The following is a 20956-nucleotide window of genomic DNA, read 5'->3' as shown; positions in this document are numbered from 1 at the left end:
CTCACTATTATAGGGTGTTCAGGCGTCATACAGTCGAGGCACGAGGGCATGCAATTTTCTATCATAGAGATCTTTGCAAGGGCTGAGAAGACAGGGAGAGTTTCAGGGCTTAAATAGGGGTCACCCTTTTGTTCCTTAGTTTCGTATCAAGCCAGTCGGATCCTTATTTGTAACTTCTTGTTTTCTGTTACACCATCCGTGACAAAACAGTTTTGGAGAACGTTTATACAAAGTAAAGCTGCCATTGAACTCCTTCTCAAGGTCTGGACTCCAGTTATTTTTTTATCCCTCAATTATTCCCCCTTTTTTTTGCTTCGGAGCCAAAGCCTGGGGTCCAGCCATATCCAGGTAGGAGCACCGTGACACACATAAAGAGACATTTTAGGCCTTTAGGCCGCACTACACCACTCGGCATTCCTACACCTGGGTGGCGTTATAGAGGGCCCTACGGGGAGGCCGCGCGTTGCAACTGCTCTACCGCTGCCAGTAGATATGAGGATAGATAGATAGATAAACCCCAGCTGTGGTGAAACTACAACTTCCAACATGCACAATTGCTTGGCTGTTAATGGAACTCCCACAGAAGTGAATGGAGCATGCTGGGAGTTGTAGTTTCACAACAGCTGGAGTACTGGAGGTTGCTGACCCCTGAGATAGATGGATGTAAGAATTTATGTCAACCACATTATCTCTGGCAGGATTGCTCTATGGTCATGTCTCCCAGTAATGGTAGCAGAGTTATTGACAGGGCGCAGGGGGGCTGACAGCTATTCACTGCGCACTATGAGGCGTTATTGGCAGGTGCAGGGTTGACTGACAGGAGATCACTGACAACTGTAATTAATCACAACACAAGACACGTCAGCCCCCCCCCCCCCCCCCCCCCCATCCTCGTGGCCCGGAGGGACGAGGCCACCGCTCTATTCTAGTTTGTGTTCCAATTCCTCTGCTTGCTGTGAGTGAGAATTCACAGGCCTGGCCTAGTTCTTCTGACGCATCCCATGGCTTTGTTACAATGTATCAGTTCAGGTAATCCTCTGTCCAAGAATCCAAGCTGATACACTGATACATTGTAACAACCTCTCAGCTGTGGGGCAACGCACGATCCAGACAGATTTCCAGATGGCTTACTGAATAATTGGGCGGATCTGCCTTACAGGAATCTGGGAAAGATGGGTAAGGACCCCAGTGGAAGCTATTGGGGCTCATACACACATGAACTTGCTGCGTGTCACATTTTTTAATGGCTTTTTTGTGGTCTTGAAGTGTGAATACCGCCTCATAGAGACTTTATATATTTTCACTCAGCTTTCCCATAGTACTGAAAGGCAAATCTTTCCTGCCCTACACCTAGTGATGTACAGCAAGGCAGACTTGCCATTCCGGAATGTGGGAAAGATGGATAACATGGTAACATTGTGGATTTCACCCAGCTTTTCTATAGTCCAGAATGGCACGTCTGCCCTGACAGCAGATGTATTATGGCACAATAAGGCAGACTTGCCATTCAGGAACCTGGGAAAGATGGGAAATAACAAATATGGTCTTCATCCAGCTTTCCTTAATAGTAAATATGCTCTGATGCACATGATATAAGAGCAAGGGATGTATCACTTCACATCTGCCATTCAGGAAACTGGGAAAGATGGGTCATAACCCCTGAGGGAGACGTAACAGCGACAGTATGGTTTTCACCCAGCTTTTCTATAGTCCAGAATGGCACGTCTGCCCTGACAGCAGATGTATTATGGCACAATAAGGCAGACTTGCCATTCAGGAACCTGGGAAAGATGGGAAATAACAAATATGGTCTTCATCCAGCTTTCCTTAATAGTAAATATGCTCTGATGCACATGATATAAGAACAAGGGATGTATCACTTCACATCTGCCATTCAGGAAACTGGGAAAGATGGGTCATAACCCCTGAGGGAGACGTAACAGCGACAGTATGGTTTTCACCCAGCTTTCCTATAGTCCTGAACGACAAATCCGCCCCGTCCTACAGCTCTACAAGGGCAAGTGATATATTCCTGCATAACAAGACATATTGCCATTCAGGATTCTGGGAAAGATGGGTGACCAGCCCTGAGAGCGATGTAATAACGACAGTATGGTCTTCACCCAGCTTTCCTATAGCCCTGAAGAGCAAACCTGCTGTGACGAGCATGATATAAGAGCAAGGGATGTATCACTTCACATCTGCCATTCAGGAAACTGGGAAAGATGGCTCATAAGAGAGAGACGTAACAGCGACAGTATGGTTTTCACCCAGCTTTCCTATGGTAGTGAACAGCAAACCTGCCCCGGCCTGCATGCTATGAGTACAGCGGCATGACAAGACCGCTCTGCCATTCAGGACTATAGGAAAGCTGGGTGACTGCCTCTGCAGGGGCTGTATTGCCAGTCCTATTGCTGGTCACCCAGCTTTCCTGGAGACAGATACACATAGATTAAGGCCTCATGCACACGACCGTTGTTTTGCCGCCCAATTGAAGTGAATGGGGTCGCACCCGAGACGCAAAAAATGCAGATATCCGTTTTGCGGACTAGAATAGGCATTTCTATAGTAGGCGGGCCGTTCCGTTCCAACTTAGGCTACATTCACACTACCGCGCTGTGTTTTCCGGTCGGCGAATTGCAGATCCGCAAAACCCGGATACCGGCGCACAGGCCCGGCGCTATATAGAAGACGCCTATTTTGGTCAGCGATTGCGGACAAGACTAGGACATGCTCTCAATTTTTATTTGCTGGGCCGCGGAACGGAACTACGGATGCGGACAGCACGCAGTGTACTGCATCTTTTGCGGCCCTATTGAAATGAATGGGACCGCACCCGTTCCGCAAAATTGCTGAACGGATGGGAACCCAGAACTACGGTCGTCTGAATGAAGCCTAATAAAGAGGATGAAATTCTTGAAGTGTGAAATATCCGGTTTGCGGTGAATTGCGCATTCCGCACGTCCGTATTCCCGGCGGATTATCTGACATGTAAACTCCTATTAAACTTTATGGATCGGATTTCAGCTCATGTCAAACCACCCTAAACATAATGTCACCGGGGGTCCGGGGGGATTCTCTGAGCTGCCACTAACTCTGAAGCCCTGAGACAGGCCTGGGAGCAGATATCGAGCGAGGCGGGGGCCACAATGGAGACTAATACCATTCCTAGACAGTTTGACAGTAAGAACATCAGAGTCCCAGACCCCCCCCGTTTCACACTTTCAGTGGTACTTGATGACATAGGGAACACTACACGGAGCGGCTTATCTCAGGATTAAAGGGGGATCACAGACACCCGATAATGGAGACCAGACAGAGAATGAGGAGACATGACCCCTCCTCGCCTTTCACAGGTTCCATTTTCAGTAAGGTGACACTGAGCTTCTGCTACAATGTGTCGGCGGCGTCCATAGAAATCTTTTAAAATTCCTCCAACGTTTCGCTCATACGGCTCCTCTGCCGACCTACGGTGGCAGACATTAAAGACGCTCTTATGTAGGAGCTGTATACACAAAACGGTAGGAGGTGAAATCGCATAGGAGCTGTATACACAAAACGGTAGGAGAGGAAATTGTATAGGGGCTGTATACACAAAACGGTAGGAGAGGAAATTGTATAGGAGCTGTATACACAAAACGGTAGGAGAGGAAATTGTATGGGAGCTGTATACACAAAACGGCAGGAGGTGAAATTGTATAGGAGCTGTATACACCAAACGGTAGGAGGTGAAATTGTATAGGAGCTGTATACACAAAACGGTAGAAGAGGAAATTGTATAGGAGCTGTATACACAAAACGGTAGGAGAGGAAATTGTATAGGGGCTGTATACACAAAACGGTAGGAGAGGAAATTGTATAGGGGCTGTATACACAAAACGGTAGGAGAGGAAATTGTATAGGGGCTGTATACACAAAACGGTAGGAGAGGAAATTGTATAGGGGCTGTATACACAAAACGGTAGGAGGGGAAATTGTATAGGAGCTGTATACACCAAACGGTAGAAGAGGAAATTGTATAGGGGCTGTATACACAAAACGGTAGGAGAGGAAATTGTATAGGGGCTGTATACAGAAAACGGTAGGAAGTGAAATTGTATAGGAGCTGTATACACAAAACGGTAGGAGAGGAAATTGTATAGGGGCTGTATACACAAAACGGTAGAAGAGGAAATTGTATAGGGGCTGTATACACAAAACGGTAGGAGAGGAAATTGTATAGGGGCTGTATACAGAAAACGGTAGGAAGTGAAATTGTATAGGAGCTGTATACACAAAACGGTAGGAGAGGAAATTGTATAGGGGCTGTATACACAAAACGGTAGAAGAGGAAATTGTATAGGGGCTGTATACACAAAGCAGTAGAAGAGGAAATTGTATAGGGGCTGTATACACAAAGCAGTAGAAGAGGAAATTGTATAGGGGCTGTATACACAAAACGGCAGGAGGTGAAATCACATAGGAGCTGTATACACAAAACGGCAGGAGGTGAAATCGCATAGGAGCTGTATACACAAAACGGTAGGAGAGGAAATTGTATAGGGGCTGTATACACAAAACGGCAGGAGGTGAAATTGTATAGGGGCTGTATACACAAAACGGTAGGAGAGGAAATTGTATAGGGGCTGTATACACAAAACGGCAGGAGGTGAAATTGTATAGGGGCTGTATACACAAAACGGTAGGAGAGGAAATTGTATAGGGGCTGTATACACAAAACGGCAGGAGGTGAAATCGCATAGGAGCTGTATACACAAAACGGCAGGAGGTGAAATCGCATAGGAGCTGTATACACAAAACGGTAGGAGAGGAAATTGTATAGGAGCTGTATACACAAAACGGTAGGAGGTGAAATTGTATAGGGGCTGTATACACAAAACGGTAGAAGAGGAAATTGTATAGGGGCTGTATACACAAAACGGTAGGAGAGGAAATTGTATGGGAGCTGTATACACAAAACGGTAGGAGAGGAAATTGTATGGGAGCTGTATACACAAAACGGTAGGAGGTGAAATTGTATAGGAGCTGTATACACAAAACGGTAGGAGAGGAAATTGTATAAGGGCTGTATACACAAAACGGTAGGAGGTGAAATTGTATAGGAGCTGTATACACAAAACGGTAGGAGAGGAAATTGTATAAGGGCTGTATACACAAAACGGTAGAAGAGGAAATTGTATAGGGGCTGTATACACAAAACGGTAGGAGAGGAAATTGTATGGGAGCTGTATACACAAAACGGTAGGAGAGGAAATTGTATGGGAGCTGTATACACAAAACGGTAGGAGAGGAAATTGTATAGGGGCTGTATACACAAAACGGTAGAAGAGGAAATTGTATAGGGGCTGTATACACAAAACGGTAGAAGAGGAAATTGTATAGGGGCTGTATACACAAAACGGTAGAAGGTGAAATTGTATAGGGGCTGTATACACAAAACGGTAGAAGGTGAAATTGTATAGGGGCTGTATACACAAAACGGTAGGAGAGGAAATTGTATAGGAGCTGTATACACAAAACGGCAGGAGGTGAAATTGTATAGGGGCTGTATACACAAAACGGTAGAAGAGGAAATTGTATAGGGGCTGTATACACAAAACGGTAGGAGAGGAAATTGTATAGGGGCTGTATACACAAAACGGTAGGAGGTGAAATTGTATAGGAGCTGTATACACAAAACGGTAGGAGAGGAAATTGTATGGGAGCTGTATACACAAAACGGTAGGAGAGGAAATTGTAAGGGAGCTGTATACACAAAACGGTAGGAGGGGAAATTGTATAGGGGCTGTATACAGAAAACGGTAGGAGAGGAAATTGTATAGGGGCTGTATACACAAAACGGTAGAAGAGGAAATTGTATGGGAGCTGTATACACAAAACGGTAGGAGGGGAAATTGTATAGGGGCTGTATACACAAAACGGTAGGAGGGGAAATTGTATAGGGGCTGTATACACAAAACGGTAGAAGAGGAAATTGTATGGGAGCTGTATACACAAAACGGTAGGAGGGGAAATTGTATAGGGGCTGTATACACAAAACGGTAGGAGGGGAAATTGTATAGGGGCTGTATACACAAAACGGTAGGAGGGGAAATTGTATAGGGGCTGTATACACAAAACGGTAGGAGGTGACATCGGGATCGCATCCCTGGAGCTGCTCAGCGTTGACCTCTTGTCCGTTTCTCTTGAACTCAAGTGGCTCCTTCTGTCGGTTCCACTTATGAGACACAAGTGCAATTCTTCACCCAGTCAAAAGGGGGGGCCGAAGTTATAGTCACAGTCGGGCCCTAGAGAGAAAGGGGGCCCAAAATACTCCTCAGGCAGCTATGGCATCGATATGGGAAGAGTCACTGCACAAGTAGCTGGACTGACCACTCAGCGGACTGGGAAAGTAGGGGATGACCCCTGTGAGGGCAGACATGGCGGCTGATGGTTATCACCCAGCTTTCCTGGGATCGGCCATGAATAATAGCCACTTGATACACAAGAGGACGACTCAAGGACTCACATCCTCTCTACGGTTTGTGCTGTTGCCCTTTAAGGACCCTGTGACTGTCAGCTACAAGGGTCATGACCTCCTTGTTAGGACTCTATCCAAAATAACAACTGCCCAGAGCAGAGGTCAGAGGTCATCCCACTCCATACAGACCTAGGGACTAAACATTCATACAAATAAACCTTCCTGTCGACTGACCCTATTAACCAGCAGACAAGGGGTTAATCGTCAGCAATGCTCCTCAGGGACTGACCCTCTTTTATGGTATTTATGGTAAAGGGGCCAAACTCAAGACTTTCCCATTACTGTGTAAACATTGTTTATGTCTCTAGTTACAACCAAATCGGCATCACAAGTAACATAAAAACAATGCTAGGGCCCGGTCCATGAGACCCAAATTCATCTGTACTGTTTTTATATCCTTGTACATAGGAGCAGTATTATAGTAGTTATATTCTTGTACATAGGAGGCAGTATTATAGTAGTTATATTCTTGTACATAGGAGGCAGTATTATAGTAGTTATATTCTTGTATATAGGAGCAGTATTATAGTAGTTATATTCTTGTACATAGGAGCAGTATTATAGTAGTTCTATTCCTGTACATAGGAGCAGTATTATAGTAGTTATATTCTTGTACATAGGAGCAGTATTATAGTAGTTATATTCTTGTACATAGGAGCAGTATTATAGTAGTTATATTCTTGTACATAGGGGCAGTATCATAGTAGTTATATTCTTGTACATAGGAGGCAGTATTATAGTAGTTATATTCTTGTACATAGGAGGCAGTATTATAGTAGTTATATTCTTGTACATGGGAGCAGTATTATAGTAGTTATATTCTTGTACATAGGAGGCAGTATTATAGTAGTTATATTCTTGTACATAGGGGCAGTATTATAGTAGTTATATTCTTGTACATAGGAGCAGTATTATAGTAGTTATATTCTTGTACATAGGAGCAGTATTATAGTAGTTATATTCTTGTACATAGGGGCAGTATCATAGTAGTTATATTCTTGTACATAGGAGGCAGTATTATAGTAGTTATATTCTTGTACATAGGAGGCAGTATTATAGTAGTTATATTCCTATACATAGGAGGCAGTATTATAGTAGTTATATCCTTGTACATAGGAGCAGTATTATAGTAGTTATATTCCTGTACATAGGAGCAGTATTATAGTAGTTATATTCTTGTATATAGGAGCAGTATTATAGTAGTTATATTCTTGTACATAGGAGGCAGTATTATAGTAGTTATATTCCTGTACATAGGGGCAGTATTATAGTAGTTATATTCTTGTACATAGGAGCAGTATTATAGCAGTTATATTCTTGTACATAGGAGGCAGTATTATAGTAGTTATATTCTTGTACATAGGAGCAGTATTATAGTAGTTATATTCCTGTACATAGGGGCAGTATTATAGTAGTTATATTCTTGTACATAGGAGCAGTATTATAGCAGTTATATTCTTGTACATAGGAGCATTATTATAGTAGTTATATTCTTGTACATAGGAGGCAGTATTATAGTAGTTATATTCTTGTACATAGGAGCAGTATTATAGTAGTTATATTCTTGTACATAGGAGGCAGTATTATAGTAGTTATATTCTTGTACATAAGAGGCAGTATTATAGTAGTTATATCCCTGTACATAGGAGCAGTATTATAGTAGTAATATTCTTGTACATAGGGGCAGTATTATAGTAGTTATATTCTTGTACATAGGAGCAGTATTATAGCAGTTATATTCTTGTACATAGGGGCAGTATTATAGTAGTTATATTCTTGTACATAGGAGGCAGTATTATAGTAGTTATATTCTTGTACATAGGAGCAGTATTATAGCAGTTATATTCTTGTACATAGGAGCAGTATTATAGCAGTTATATTCTTGTACATAGGAGCAGTATTATAGTAGTTATATTCTTGTACATAGGAGGCAGTATTATAGTAGTTAAAGTCTTGTACATAGGAGCAGTATTATAGTAGTTATATTCCTGTACATAGGAGCAGTATTATAGTAGTTATATTCTTGTACATAGGAGCAGTATTATAGTAGTTATATTCTTGTACATGGGAGCAGTATTATAGTAGTTATATTCTTGTACATAGGGGCAGTATTATAGTAGTTATATTCTTGTACATAGGGGCAGTATTATAGTAGTTATATTCTTGTACATAGGAGCAGTATTATAGTAGTTATATTCTTGTACATAGGGGGCAGTATTATAGTAGTTATATTCTTGTACATAGGAGGCAGTATTATAGTAGTTATATTATTTTACATTTGTGGGAATAGGGTACACCCAACACCACCGAACACCAAAATGAGCACACACCCCGACAGCTCTTCCCTTTTTTCTTTTGAGGGATTTGCAATGATTTTAAAATTCCAAATATTCTCTTTAGCTAAAATGTCTGCTAATAACAATACTGTGCATTTAACTGCACAAGAATAAAGGTTTCTAAGGTGTTGGTGCCCCTTTAGTGGAAGCAGAGAGGGGTTTCATTACTCCTTGTCTACACAGAACTCGTGTCTCTTACTAACCGGCACCTGAGACTCAGGAGCACCTATCTGGACCGTTCTGGAGATCCCATAAAACATCTTATTGTTATTACATTTTTGACAACTGAAAAGTAGGAAATAGTGAGGATTAGGACATGGAGGCCATGGAAACGCACAGGGTGAACACGTCCGCTCACTGTCAGTTATACTGGTATCTGTTATTTCTCCAAAAACTGTTTTACTTCCCCCTTTTCAGCTTGTAAAGACGCTTGGCAGGAACACAGAGGATCAAACGCCCGTAATTACTACAAGACATGGAAAACGCTTCAAAACCGAGGATTCACTATACAATCCAGAACAGCTGCCGAAGAAAGTTCTACCAGAGACCGGTCCTAGAAGAAGAAGGGATCTGCCACTACAAAGACTTCAAGGAAAGGTCCATCTCATCACATCCTGTTGTTTATAGGTCCAACATTCTATCTCCTATCTATCTATCTAATATCTGTCTATCTATCTATCTATCTCATATCTATCTATCTATCTATCTCTCTACCTATCTATCTATCTATCTATCAATCATCTATCTCATATCTATCTATCTATCTATCTCTCTACCTATCTATCTATCTATCTATCTAATATCTATCTCATATCTATCTATCTATCTATGTATCTATCATCTCATTTCTTTCTATCTATCTCTTATCTATCTATCTAATATCTATCTATCTCATATCTATCTATCTCATATCTAGCTTTCTATCTATCTAATATCTGTCTATCTATCTATCTATCTATCTATCTATCTATCTATCATCTCATTTCTTTCTATCTATCTCTTATCTATCTATCTCATATCTATCTCATATCTATCTATCTAATATGTATCTCATATCTATCTCATATCTATCTATCTAATATGTATCTCATATCTATCTCATATCTATCTATCTATCTCATATCTATCTATCTATCTATCTCTCTACCTATCTATCTATCTATCTATCAATCATCTATCTCATATCTATCTATCTATCTATCTCTCTACCTATCTATCTATCTATCTATCTAATATCTATCTCATATCTATCTATCTATCTAATATCTATCTATCTCATATCTATCTATCTCATATCTATCTATCTATCTCTTATCTATCTATCTATCTATCTATCTAATATCTGTCTATCTATCTCTTATCTATCTATCTCATATCTATCTCATATCTATCTATCTAATATGTATCTCATATCTATCTCATATCTATCTATCTAATATGTATCTCATATCTATCTCATATCTATCTATCTATCTATCTATCTCCTATCTATTATCTATCTCATATCTATCTATCTATCTCATATCTATCTATCTATCTCTCTCATATCCATCTGTCTATCTATCTATCTATCTATCTATCTATCTATCTATCTATCTCATATCCATCTCTCTATCTCTCTATCCCCAGCCCCTGCCACAATCAGCTTCAGACCTATATGACACATATCGCATAAATTGCTCGTCTTTATTATGTGGACACTTAATTTGGGCGATGTTTCTGTCAATGTAAATTTTTTCCCTTTCCTTGTAAAGAAATATCAGATTATTACTGTTTATGACTAGCGCATCAGGAGCCCCATCTACACGGCGTGCGCTGTGCGGTTAGGGGCGGTCGGTCTATCTGCTACTATATCCACAATCCCTTATTTCCGCTAAGCTGTCCATGTGACGGGACGCTACACATTGCACTCGCCCTTTATTTGCCCGTATTAAAATGGCGCACATGTTCAAGCTGGTGGAATGTGTCCTGCGACTGATTCTTTACTACGTGGCGTTTGCTGATATTCATTGCCGCAGCTTCATAAATTAACAGCTTTAGGGCACATGCACACAAACGTATTTTCTTCCCGCTTCCGTTCCTTTTTTTTTTTGCGGACCGTATGCGGAACCATTCACTTCAATGGGTCTGCAAAAACAACGGAAGGTACTCCGTGTGCATTCTGTTTCCGTATTTACATTCCGCAAAAAAGTAGTGCATGTCCTATTATTGTCCGCAAATCACGGTCCGAGGCACCATTCAAGTCAATGGGTCTGCAGAAAATACGGAACGCACATGGAACACATCTGTATTTTGCAGATCCATACTGTAGAAATGCTATGCCCAGCCCATATTGCTCATGTGTTTGGTGATTAATAAGTTACTGTTTCCAATCCGCAAAAAACGGATCGCATACGGAAACCATACGGAGATATTTTGTGGAATAACGGAACGGAAGAGGACTTAAATCAGAGAAAAAAAAACATCAAATACGGAACAACGGATCCGTGAAAAACGGACCGCAAAACAACAACGGTCGTGTGCATGAGCCCTTACACTAGGGGATTCCAGACTACAGCACCCAGCAGTCAGGGCATGCTGAGAGTTGTAGTTTTGCTACAGCTGGAGAACCGTGATCATGCAAACATCTGGATAACTTACCTGTACCACTCCAGTCCCTTGTCATAGCACCTGTCAAAAAAGTGGGGTTCAGCCCCCATCGCCCTGACCTGTGGGTGTATCCTCAGGAATTCCAGCAGGGCGCGGGTGCCCCCTTTCTTCACCCCCACAATGATGGCTTGGGGAAACTTTTTACTTCCAAAGCTACTGTGCGCCAAGGTGGCACTGGGGCTGTGGGTAAATTTCTGGTCTGATGTCCTGTTGCTAGATAATACTGAGTTAAACAATGCCACAGTGCCAGTGTGAGCGCCAGCTTTGGCACGAGGTATAGTTTGTGCAGTGCCTGGAGGAAAAGTGTCTAAAAGTGCCGCACCAGGGCGCAAATAGTTCTGCTGGGCATCTCCAGGGTGCCGAGTGTTCTGCTGGGCATCTCCAGGGTGCCATGTGTTCTGCTGGGCATATCCAGGGTGCCGAGTGTTCTGCTGGGCATCTCCAGGGTGCCCTGTGTTCTGCTGGGCATCTCCAGGGTGCCATGTGTTCTGCTGGGCATCTCCAGGGTGCCATGTGTTCTGCTGGGCATATCCAGGGTGCCATGTGTTCTGCTGGGTATCTCTAGGGTGCAATCTGTTTGGCTGGGCATTTCCAGGGTTCCATGTGTTCTGCGGGGTATCTCCAGGGTGCCATGTGTTCTGCTGGGCATCTCCAGGGTGCCATGTGTTCTGCTGGGTATCTCTAGGGTGCAATCTGTTTGGCTGGGCATCTCCAGGGTGCCATGTGTTCTGCAGGGTATCTCCAGGGTGCCATGTGTTCTGCGGGGTATCTCCAGGGTGCCATGTGTTCTGCGGAGTATCTCCAGGATGCCATGTGTTCTGCTGGGCATCTCCAGAGTGCAGTATGTTCTCCTGGGTATCTTCAGAATGCCATGTGTTCTGCTGGGCATCTCCAGGGTGCAGCAGCTCTCCGGCACTGCTGATCCAAGGCTCCGCAGAGGCAGACCGCCCAGGTGCCAACTGCGCAGTGCCCAAAGATCCGAAGCTCATTTGGGAGTCACAGTAAGAGCCACTCAGGCAATAGAAGAAGAAAGTGCACAAGAAGATCATAGTCAGCAGCAGGGAGACTTTGGGCTGAGCCCTCAGTGTCCCCAGGTGCCCAGAAACGATTCGAGACTTTAGGATGCCACATCCCATGAGTGGGTCTGGGGACCAGGGATGGCACACATGGCACAATGTTATGCCAGTGAGGGCAGAGTAATCCTGGGCAGCACCCCTCCTGCAGCTGACATTATGAAGTCCCACAGCAGGCAGTGCAATAAAGAAGCCACATGATGAGGACTGGAGGGTCCGGGCTGTCAGCAGAGCCAGGTGAGCGCAGCTCCTGCTGCTGACAGGAGACGACAGGCAGCTCTGCACATGGACACACACAGCTCTGCTATGTTCTTGTATGGGGGGAGTGTCAGGGGCAGTGATCCTGGGTCTGGCAGCCCCTCCTATTAGTGGAAAGCTGAACCCTCCACCTCTCCAGTTCATTATCATCCTCATCATCCTCCTCCTCCTCAGGGTAGTGCTCCAGATCCGAGCCAGCAACATTACACGAGCTGTGGCGGAAAATGTGGATGTTCCCCAGTCTACAACTGAGAGGAGGAAGATGAGGAGTCACCGGGGAAGAAGAATCCGGATCTGTGTCATTATCAATGTATCAGAGACGTGTGAGGTCCACAATGGAATTATCTATCTATCTATAGGTCTAATATCTACCGTATATTATATCTATCGATCTATCTGTCTAGGGCGTAACTATAATTCATAGGGCTCCATAGCAAAAAAGGATGGGGGCCACCACCTATAGCAACATAAGTAACAAAAATGAAAGATATATATAGTAGCGCCATATAGAAGAAACCCCACATTACAGCAAAAAGCTATCTATCTATCTATCTATCTATCTATCTATCTATCTATTATCTATCTATCTATCTATTATCTATCTATCTATTATCTATCTATCTATTATCTATCATCTATCTATCTATCTATCTATCTATTATCTATCTATCTCATATCTATATATTATCTATCTATTATCTATCTTTCTATCTATCTATCTATTATCTATCTATCTATTATCTATCTTTCGATCTATCTATCTATCTATTATCTATCTATCTATCTATCTATTATCTATCTATCTCATATCTATATATTATCTATCTATTATCTATCTATCTATCTATCTATTATCTATCTATCTATTATCTATCTATCTCTCTCTCTCTATCTATCTATTATCTATCTATCATCTATCTATCTCTCTATCTATCTATCTATCTATCTCTCTATCTATCTATCTATCTATCTCCTATCTATTATCTATCTATCTCTCTATCTATTATCTATCTATCTATTATCTATCTATCTATTATCTATCTATCATCTATCTATCTCTCTATCTATCTATCTATCTATCTATCTATCTCTCTATCTATCTATCATCTATCTATCTCTCTATCTATCTATCTATCTCTCTATCTATCTATCTATCTATCTATTATCTATCTATTATCTATCTATCTCATATCTATCTATCTATCTATCGCATCATCAATTGCTTATATCTGATTGAAAAGTCGGGGGCAAACTCCACTATTGTCTAGACTCTTCACTATGCACTACAACTCCCATCATAGCCCCGGGATGCCTGCAGGAAACACTTGTGAGCGGCAGTAGTACATTTTATGAAGTCAGCATTCTTCCCGCAGTCCCAGTACTGACAGGTGCAGGTCCCACAAATTCAGTTTCCTGACACTGTTCCCAGTAAGAAGTGACCTTCCAGGCTGGACACCAAGACCCCGGCAAATGCCGACTCGCTGAGGAGGAGAAAGCCCTGGAGAGGAATGTCACCCAGGCTAAGTATAGGGCCTCCCAGCCTTCATTTTCTGCAGGTACACAGCTGGATAAACATTATAACATGAATATACCGGGTTAGAGCGTCAGCTCCTAGGGACAGGGCTTATGAGCTAAACAGTCTGGACTCTAGGTTGATATATTATACCTGCACTGATACACTGTAACAAACTATCAGGGCAGAAAGAGATCTCTGCTGCTAGTGTGTTTAGCTCACAGCAAAGCTGTGCAGAGTTTTCAGTCTCTGGCTATAAACTACACTGACAGCAAGCAATATCTCTATTCACTGACAGCAAACAATATCTTTACATTGATGTGGAAATTAAACATAAATATAAGTTACATGATGTTACTCACCTGTCCAGCCTGGTCCATCACCATGCGCTGCTCCCTTCCTCCTGCGCATCGGGTTGCCACAGCAACACACTGTGCTCTGATGACGTCACTAAGCTGGACTATTTAAATGTCGCCTGATTATACAGGTTATTTTGCGGCCTGCCTTTCTGCCACAGTGCAGTCCAGCTCTACTATACCAAGCTTCCAGCTCTGCTACATCAGGTCTTTAATTCTACGACCGTACATTGGGCTCCAGCTCTGCTACATCAGACCTACAGCTCTGCTACAACAGGCCTACAGCCCTGCAACATCAGGCCTACATCTCTGCTACATCAGACTCACAGCTCTGCTACATCAGGTCTACAGCTCTGCTACATCAGGCTTCAAGCTCTGCTTCATCAGACTAACAGCTCTGTAACATCAGGCCTACATCTCTGCTACATTAGGCCTACATCTCTGCTACATCAGGCTTACAGCTTTGCTACATCAGACTCACAGCTCTGCTACATCAGGTCTACAGCTCTGCTACATCAGGCTTCAAGCTCTGCTACATCAGACTAACAGCTCTGTAACATCAGGCCTACATCTCTGCTACATCATGCCTACAGCCCTGCTACATCAGACCAACATCTCTGCTACATTAAGCCTACATCTCTGCTACATTAGGCCTACATCTCTGCTACATTAGGCCTACATCTCTGCTACATCAGGCCTACATCTCTGCTACATCAGACTCACAGCTCTGCTACATCAGGTCTACAGCTCTGCTACATCAGGCTTCAAGCTCTGCTACATCAGACTAACAGCTCTGTAACATCAGGCCTACATCTCTGCTACATCGTGCCTACAGCCCTGCTACATCAGACCAACATCTCTGCTACATTAAGCCTACATCTCTGCTACATTAGGCCTACATCTCTGCTACATCAGGCTTACAGCTTTGCTATATCAGGTCTACAGCCCTGCTACATCAGGCCTACATCTCTGCTACACCAGGCATACAGTTCTGCTACATCAGGCTAACAGCTCTGTAACATCAGGTCTACAGCTCGGCGACAGCAGGTGTCCAGCTCTGCTACATAGGGCCTACATCTCTGCTACATCATGTCTACAGCATGCTACATCAGGTCTCCAGCTCTGCTACATTAGGCCTACATTTCAGGCTTACAGCTTTGCTATATCAGGTCTACAGCCCTGCTACATCAGGCCTACATCTCTACTTCACCAGGCCTACAGCTCTGCTACATCAGGCTAACATCTCTGTAAGATCTGGTCTACAGCTCTGCTACAGCATTTGTTCAGCTCTGCTACATAAGGCCTACATCTCTGCTACATTAGGTCTACAGTCCTGCTACATCAGGTCTCCAGTACTACTGTGCCAGATCACCTCTACTACATCAGGTCTCCAGCTCTGCTACATCGCTCCTCCAGCTCAGCGGTGCTATCTTGGCCCTCCAGTCTAGTTTTGCTTTTTTGGCCATCCAGCTCACTACACTGGCTCTTCACAGCAGCTGCGGAGCACAACCACCATCTTCTTATCAGATACTCCCATTGGGTTCTTCTCTCGTAATGTGCGTCAAGGACTGCGGGTCCCCCCCCCCCTTCCCCATAACAGACAATGGAGCGGTGTATGAATGGATCAGCATATAGACTACACAAGCCGCGGCTGCCCATGTGACATATGGCTCTCCAGGGCTTTCTGTGACCTGTAGTTCTACAGACAATGGAAAGTCGCAGTTTGTCTGTCTCAGGTCACTCAATGGTGTCAGTTTTGAATTATCTGTCCCCTTCCCCAGTTACATGTAATATCCAAGTGACTATCAGATAGATAGATAGAGAGATAGATAGAACAGTAGATGGACGTCCAGAGTCTGTACATAGGAGTCTTCTATTGTATCCCGCCTACACAATCCTGTCTGATACATTTTTCCTGCACTGATACACTGTAACAAACTGTTAGAAGAGAGGTTTGTCCCGCCAGTTGTCTAGACTGGAGAGCCCAGTAAGGCGAAGGTAAATGGTGTATTTTCCATTATCTCGCCGTCTGTCGCTCTCGTGTTAATGGAGATCCTGGATTTTGCTGTTCTTTCTATTTCAGGCCCGGGAGCTGACAATCCGCGCTCTGCGGTGCAGAACATTGTGTATTTGCTGGCAGTCGGGTAAACACCACGCAGGACCTGGCAGGAGAGCAGCAAATCCTGGTGACAATCGCCCCAGAGCCGGAGTTGTCAGGGTCCGGACACACAGGACGTTTCGCTGCGGATTCGCCATGGATCACACCCTATGCATTACAATCTTTCGACAGGCATCTCGGGGGTTAAAGCACCTTAAAGAGACCAGACTATTTCTTTAAGATCCACTGCGACCTACAACATCTAGAATAAAGGGGTCATCCAACCCCAACCAAACCAAACCAACCCAGTTATGGGGGTGGGGGCATTTCAAGTGAGGATCAAGCATTCAAGCTCTATGGGAGCTACAGAAACAGCCCCACCTAGTGGATAGGTGGAAAATGGTTTTGGCTGGGATACCCCTTTAGGGCTCATGCACACGACTGTGCCATTTTTCTGCGGTCCGCAAAGTGCGGATTCGCAAAAAAATGGATGCCGCCCTTGTGCCTTCCGCAATTTGCGGAACGGAACAGGAGGCCCATTATAGAAATACCTATTCTTGTCCGCAAACCGTGGCCCCGCAAAACAGGAATTTTTGCGGGGCCACGGAATAGAGCAACGGATGCTGACAGCACACAGAGTGCTGTCCGCATCTTTTGCGGACCCATTGAAATGAATGGTTCCGTATAGGGACCGTATGTGGAACGCAGAAAACGGTCCGTATATGGAACGCAAAATACGTTTGTGTGAACGAGCCCTTAAGGTTAGGGCCCCACGACTACCTTCAGTCGCCTTTCTCGCTTGCGGATGCGTGAAAATCGCAGAATATAGAACATGCTGCAATTTTCACGCAACGCACAAGTGATGCGTGAAAACCAACGCTCATGTACACAGACCCATTGAAATGAATGGGTCCGGATTCCGTGCGGGTGCAATACGTTCGGATCACGTATTGCACCCGCGTGGAAAACTCGCTCATGTGAAAGGGACCTAAGAGTGTCACACAGGAAGAGCAGTATCTGTGATTTCAGTGTAATGCCTCATCTCACCAGCGGTGGCACTGCAGGGAAAATGAACACTTCACAGACTGCAGCCGATCGATGGGATCTATAGGATCAGGACTTTCCATGGTCAGCATATTGTAGGGGGGAGCTTTCTACGCAAAGGAGATTAAACAAAATGGACAGCCCCTTTAAGGAAATAAATGGCAGCTGCCAGTTGTTGGGCCTCATGCTGGCACTCTTGTTTATACAACCACAGGCGCCATGTTAGGAGCTTTTTTGGAAGACAGTTGGTTTCGGGTGGGGTCTCATTATTTTTCAGGTCTCCTCTCTATCCGGAGTGCTCCCATGAATAGTTCCTCCTGTCAGGCCATTCAGTGTTGTCATAGGGACGCTGCATCCATCCGAATCCCCAGTGAAATCAGTGTCCAAAAAAAAAAGATGCAAGTGGCGATAAAGCTGCGCTACATCATGTCTCAGCGTATCTAAGCCTGTCATGTGTGATACTGTGTCCACGGATCTAAGCCTATCATGTGTGATACTGTGTCCACGGATCTAAGCCTGTCATATGTGATGCCGTGTCAGTCTGTCATGTATGATAATGTTTCTGCGTATCTAAGGCTAGTATGAGTTATACTGTATGTGTACGCGGTACTGTCTCAGTGTATCTAAGCCGATCATGTGTAATACTATCTCATGTGTGATCTTGCATCTAAGCCTATGATGTGTAATACTGTATCTGTGTATCATGTGTGATCTTGTATCCAAGTGTATCTAAGCCTATGATGGTTCTATGTATTAGCGTATCTAAGTTTATCATATGTGACTTAATCCTATAGTGGGTGATACTGTGTCACTGTATCTAAGCCTAGCATGTGTGATACTGTGTGTCCATCATGTGTGATACTCTGTCAGTGTATCTAAGCCTAGCGTGTGTGATACTGTGTGTCCATCATGTGTGATACTGTGTCAGTGTATCTAAGCCTAGCGTGTGTAATACTATCTCTGAATATCGTGTGTGATCTTGTAACTAAGTGTATCTAAGCCTATAATGATTCTATTTGTGTATCTAAGTTTATCATGTGTGACCTTATCCTGTGCCCAATACTGTCTCAGTGTATCTAAGCATGTGTGATACTGTCTGTGTATCTAAGTCTATCAGGTGTACTACTGTCTCTGCGTATCATGTGTGACCTTGTATGCAACTGTATCTAAGCCTAGCATGTGTGATACGGTGAGTGCCCATCATGTGTGATACTGTCTCAGTGTATCTAAGCCTATGATGATTCTATGTATTAGTGTATCTAAGTTTATAATCCTATAGTGTGTAATACTGTATCAGTGTATCTAAGCCTAGCATGTGTGATAGGATCTCTGCGTATCATGTGTGATAGTGTATCTAAACCTATCCTGTAGCATGTAATTCGGTCTCAGCATATCTAAGCCTAGCATGTGTGATACTCTGTCCATACTGTATCAGTGTATCTAAGCCTTTCGCATGAGAGATTTTTGTGTGATACTATGTATCTAATTCTTTCACATCTGACGTTGTCTTCATATATCCAAGCCTATCAGGTGTGATACAGTTTCGGTGCATCTTAGCCTATCTTGCTCGGCCACAGTGGATCTAAGCCGATATATGTGATACTGTCTCTGTGTATCTAAGCCACGTCTGTGTGATACTGTCTCTGTGTATCTAAGCCACGCCTGTGTGATACTGTCTCTGTGTATCTAAGCCACGTCTGTGTGATACTGTCTCTGTGTATCTAAGCCACGTCTGTGTGATACTGTCTCTGTGTATCTAAGCCACGTCTGTGTGATACTGTCTCTGTGTATCTAAGCCACGTCTGTGTGATACTGTCTCTGTGTATCTAACCCACGTCTGTGTGATACTATCTCTGTGTATCTAAGCCACGTCAGTGTGATACTGTCTCTGTGTATCTAAGCCACGTCTGTGTGATACTGTCTCTGTGTATCTAAGCCATGTCTGTGTGATACTGTCTCTGTGTATCTAAGCCATGTCTGTGTGATACTGTCTCTGTGTATCTAAGCCGCGTCTGTGTGATACTGTCTCTGTGTATCTAAGCCACGTCTGTGTGATACTGTCTCTGTGTATCTAAGCCACGTCTGTGTGATACTGTCTCTGTGTATCTAAGCCACGTCTGTGTGATACTGTCTCTGTGTATCTAAGCCACGTCTGTGTGATACTGTCTCAGGAAACCGCACCCTGCTCCATTGTCATCATATAATGGGAATGTAATGAAGGTTTCTTCTCCCAGGATGTTCTGCAGCGGCGTCTGACCATCTGAGGGTCTCCCCGGCCGCCCCCCATGTCCTGGGTCTATTGTTCTGGGCCGGGCTCATCTGCCCCTCTGGAGACTAATGAGGGGTCTCATCAGGAGGGGACGCCGCACAGTCAGCGCCTGTTGCCTTCGCCCCCTGCAGAACATGATTTGCTGTTGTAATAAGAGAGGAGCATTTGCCTCCGCAGACCCCCCCAATGCGTAAACTTCATGTGACCCCCATGTATCACACCCGCCCGGGGGGGCACCGGGGCAGCTGCGCTCCGTGAGTAGCAGGGACCAGATACAAATGGGTCCGGACTGTCACCCTGGAGGCCATCAGTCCTCACAGCCCAGCACACCCTTCAGACTGGACACATGGGCTTCTTCCTGCTCACAGCTGAAAGTCTGTTACAATGTATCAGCGTAGATAAAGCTGCGGTCTGTTACAATGTATCAGCGTAGATAAAGTTGGGGGAAACGCAAATCACAACCTGGAGCCCAAGATGGAAGAGGAAAGGATGTCACTGCTTTGTTTAGCTCACAGAGGATTGCTTAGACTGATACACTGTAACACAACCTCAGCTGTGTGGCCAGCACAAGGCCAGGACATAAATAAAATAAAAATCCAGTCACTGACAGCAAGCACTGGTACTTTGTAGTAAACACAAGAGGAGAGAGTTTTTTCTGACGATGCAGATGTGTTGAAAGTTGTGAGAGACTGAGAAATTTCCTTTATTGCCCATAGCAACCAATCCCAGCCCAGCTTTCATTTTTCAAGGGCAGAATACAATATATATATATTTGGTGGCGGCGGTGTACAGACAATAATAGGGATGGGGGGCGTCAGGCCTAAGTCTTCTCCCTCCTCA

The 20956-nt window shown here is 43.9% G+C and overlaps 1 protein-coding gene across 2 annotated transcripts in view; it reads right to left on the bottom strand.

Moving 5' to 3' along the window:
* MEIOB (meiosis specific with OB-fold) overlaps positions 1-12836 on the bottom strand; it is a 133784-nt gene extending 120948 nt beyond the window's left edge. The window contains exon 1 of one of the 2 annotated variants that reach the window (XM_044304934.1): positions 11497-12836. In XM_044304934.1, coding sequence (XP_044160869.1) covers positions 11497-12641 — 1145 coding nt within the window. In that variant the 5' untranslated portion in view covers positions 12642-12836. The remainder of the gene's footprint in view (positions 1-11496) is intronic. The other variant, XM_044304935.1, reaches the window with a different exon arrangement.
* Positions 12837-20956: the final 8120 nt, after the last annotated feature.

The sequence above is a fragment of the Bufo gargarizans genome, chromosome 8 (genome assembly GCF_014858855.1).
Source record: "Bufo gargarizans isolate SCDJY-AF-19 chromosome 8, ASM1485885v1, whole genome shotgun sequence".
Lineage (NCBI taxonomy): Eukaryota > Metazoa > Chordata > Amphibia > Anura > Bufonidae > Bufo > Bufo gargarizans.
Note: the sequence above shows the minus strand (reverse complement) of the source record. Positions and strands in the feature narration are given on the sequence as shown.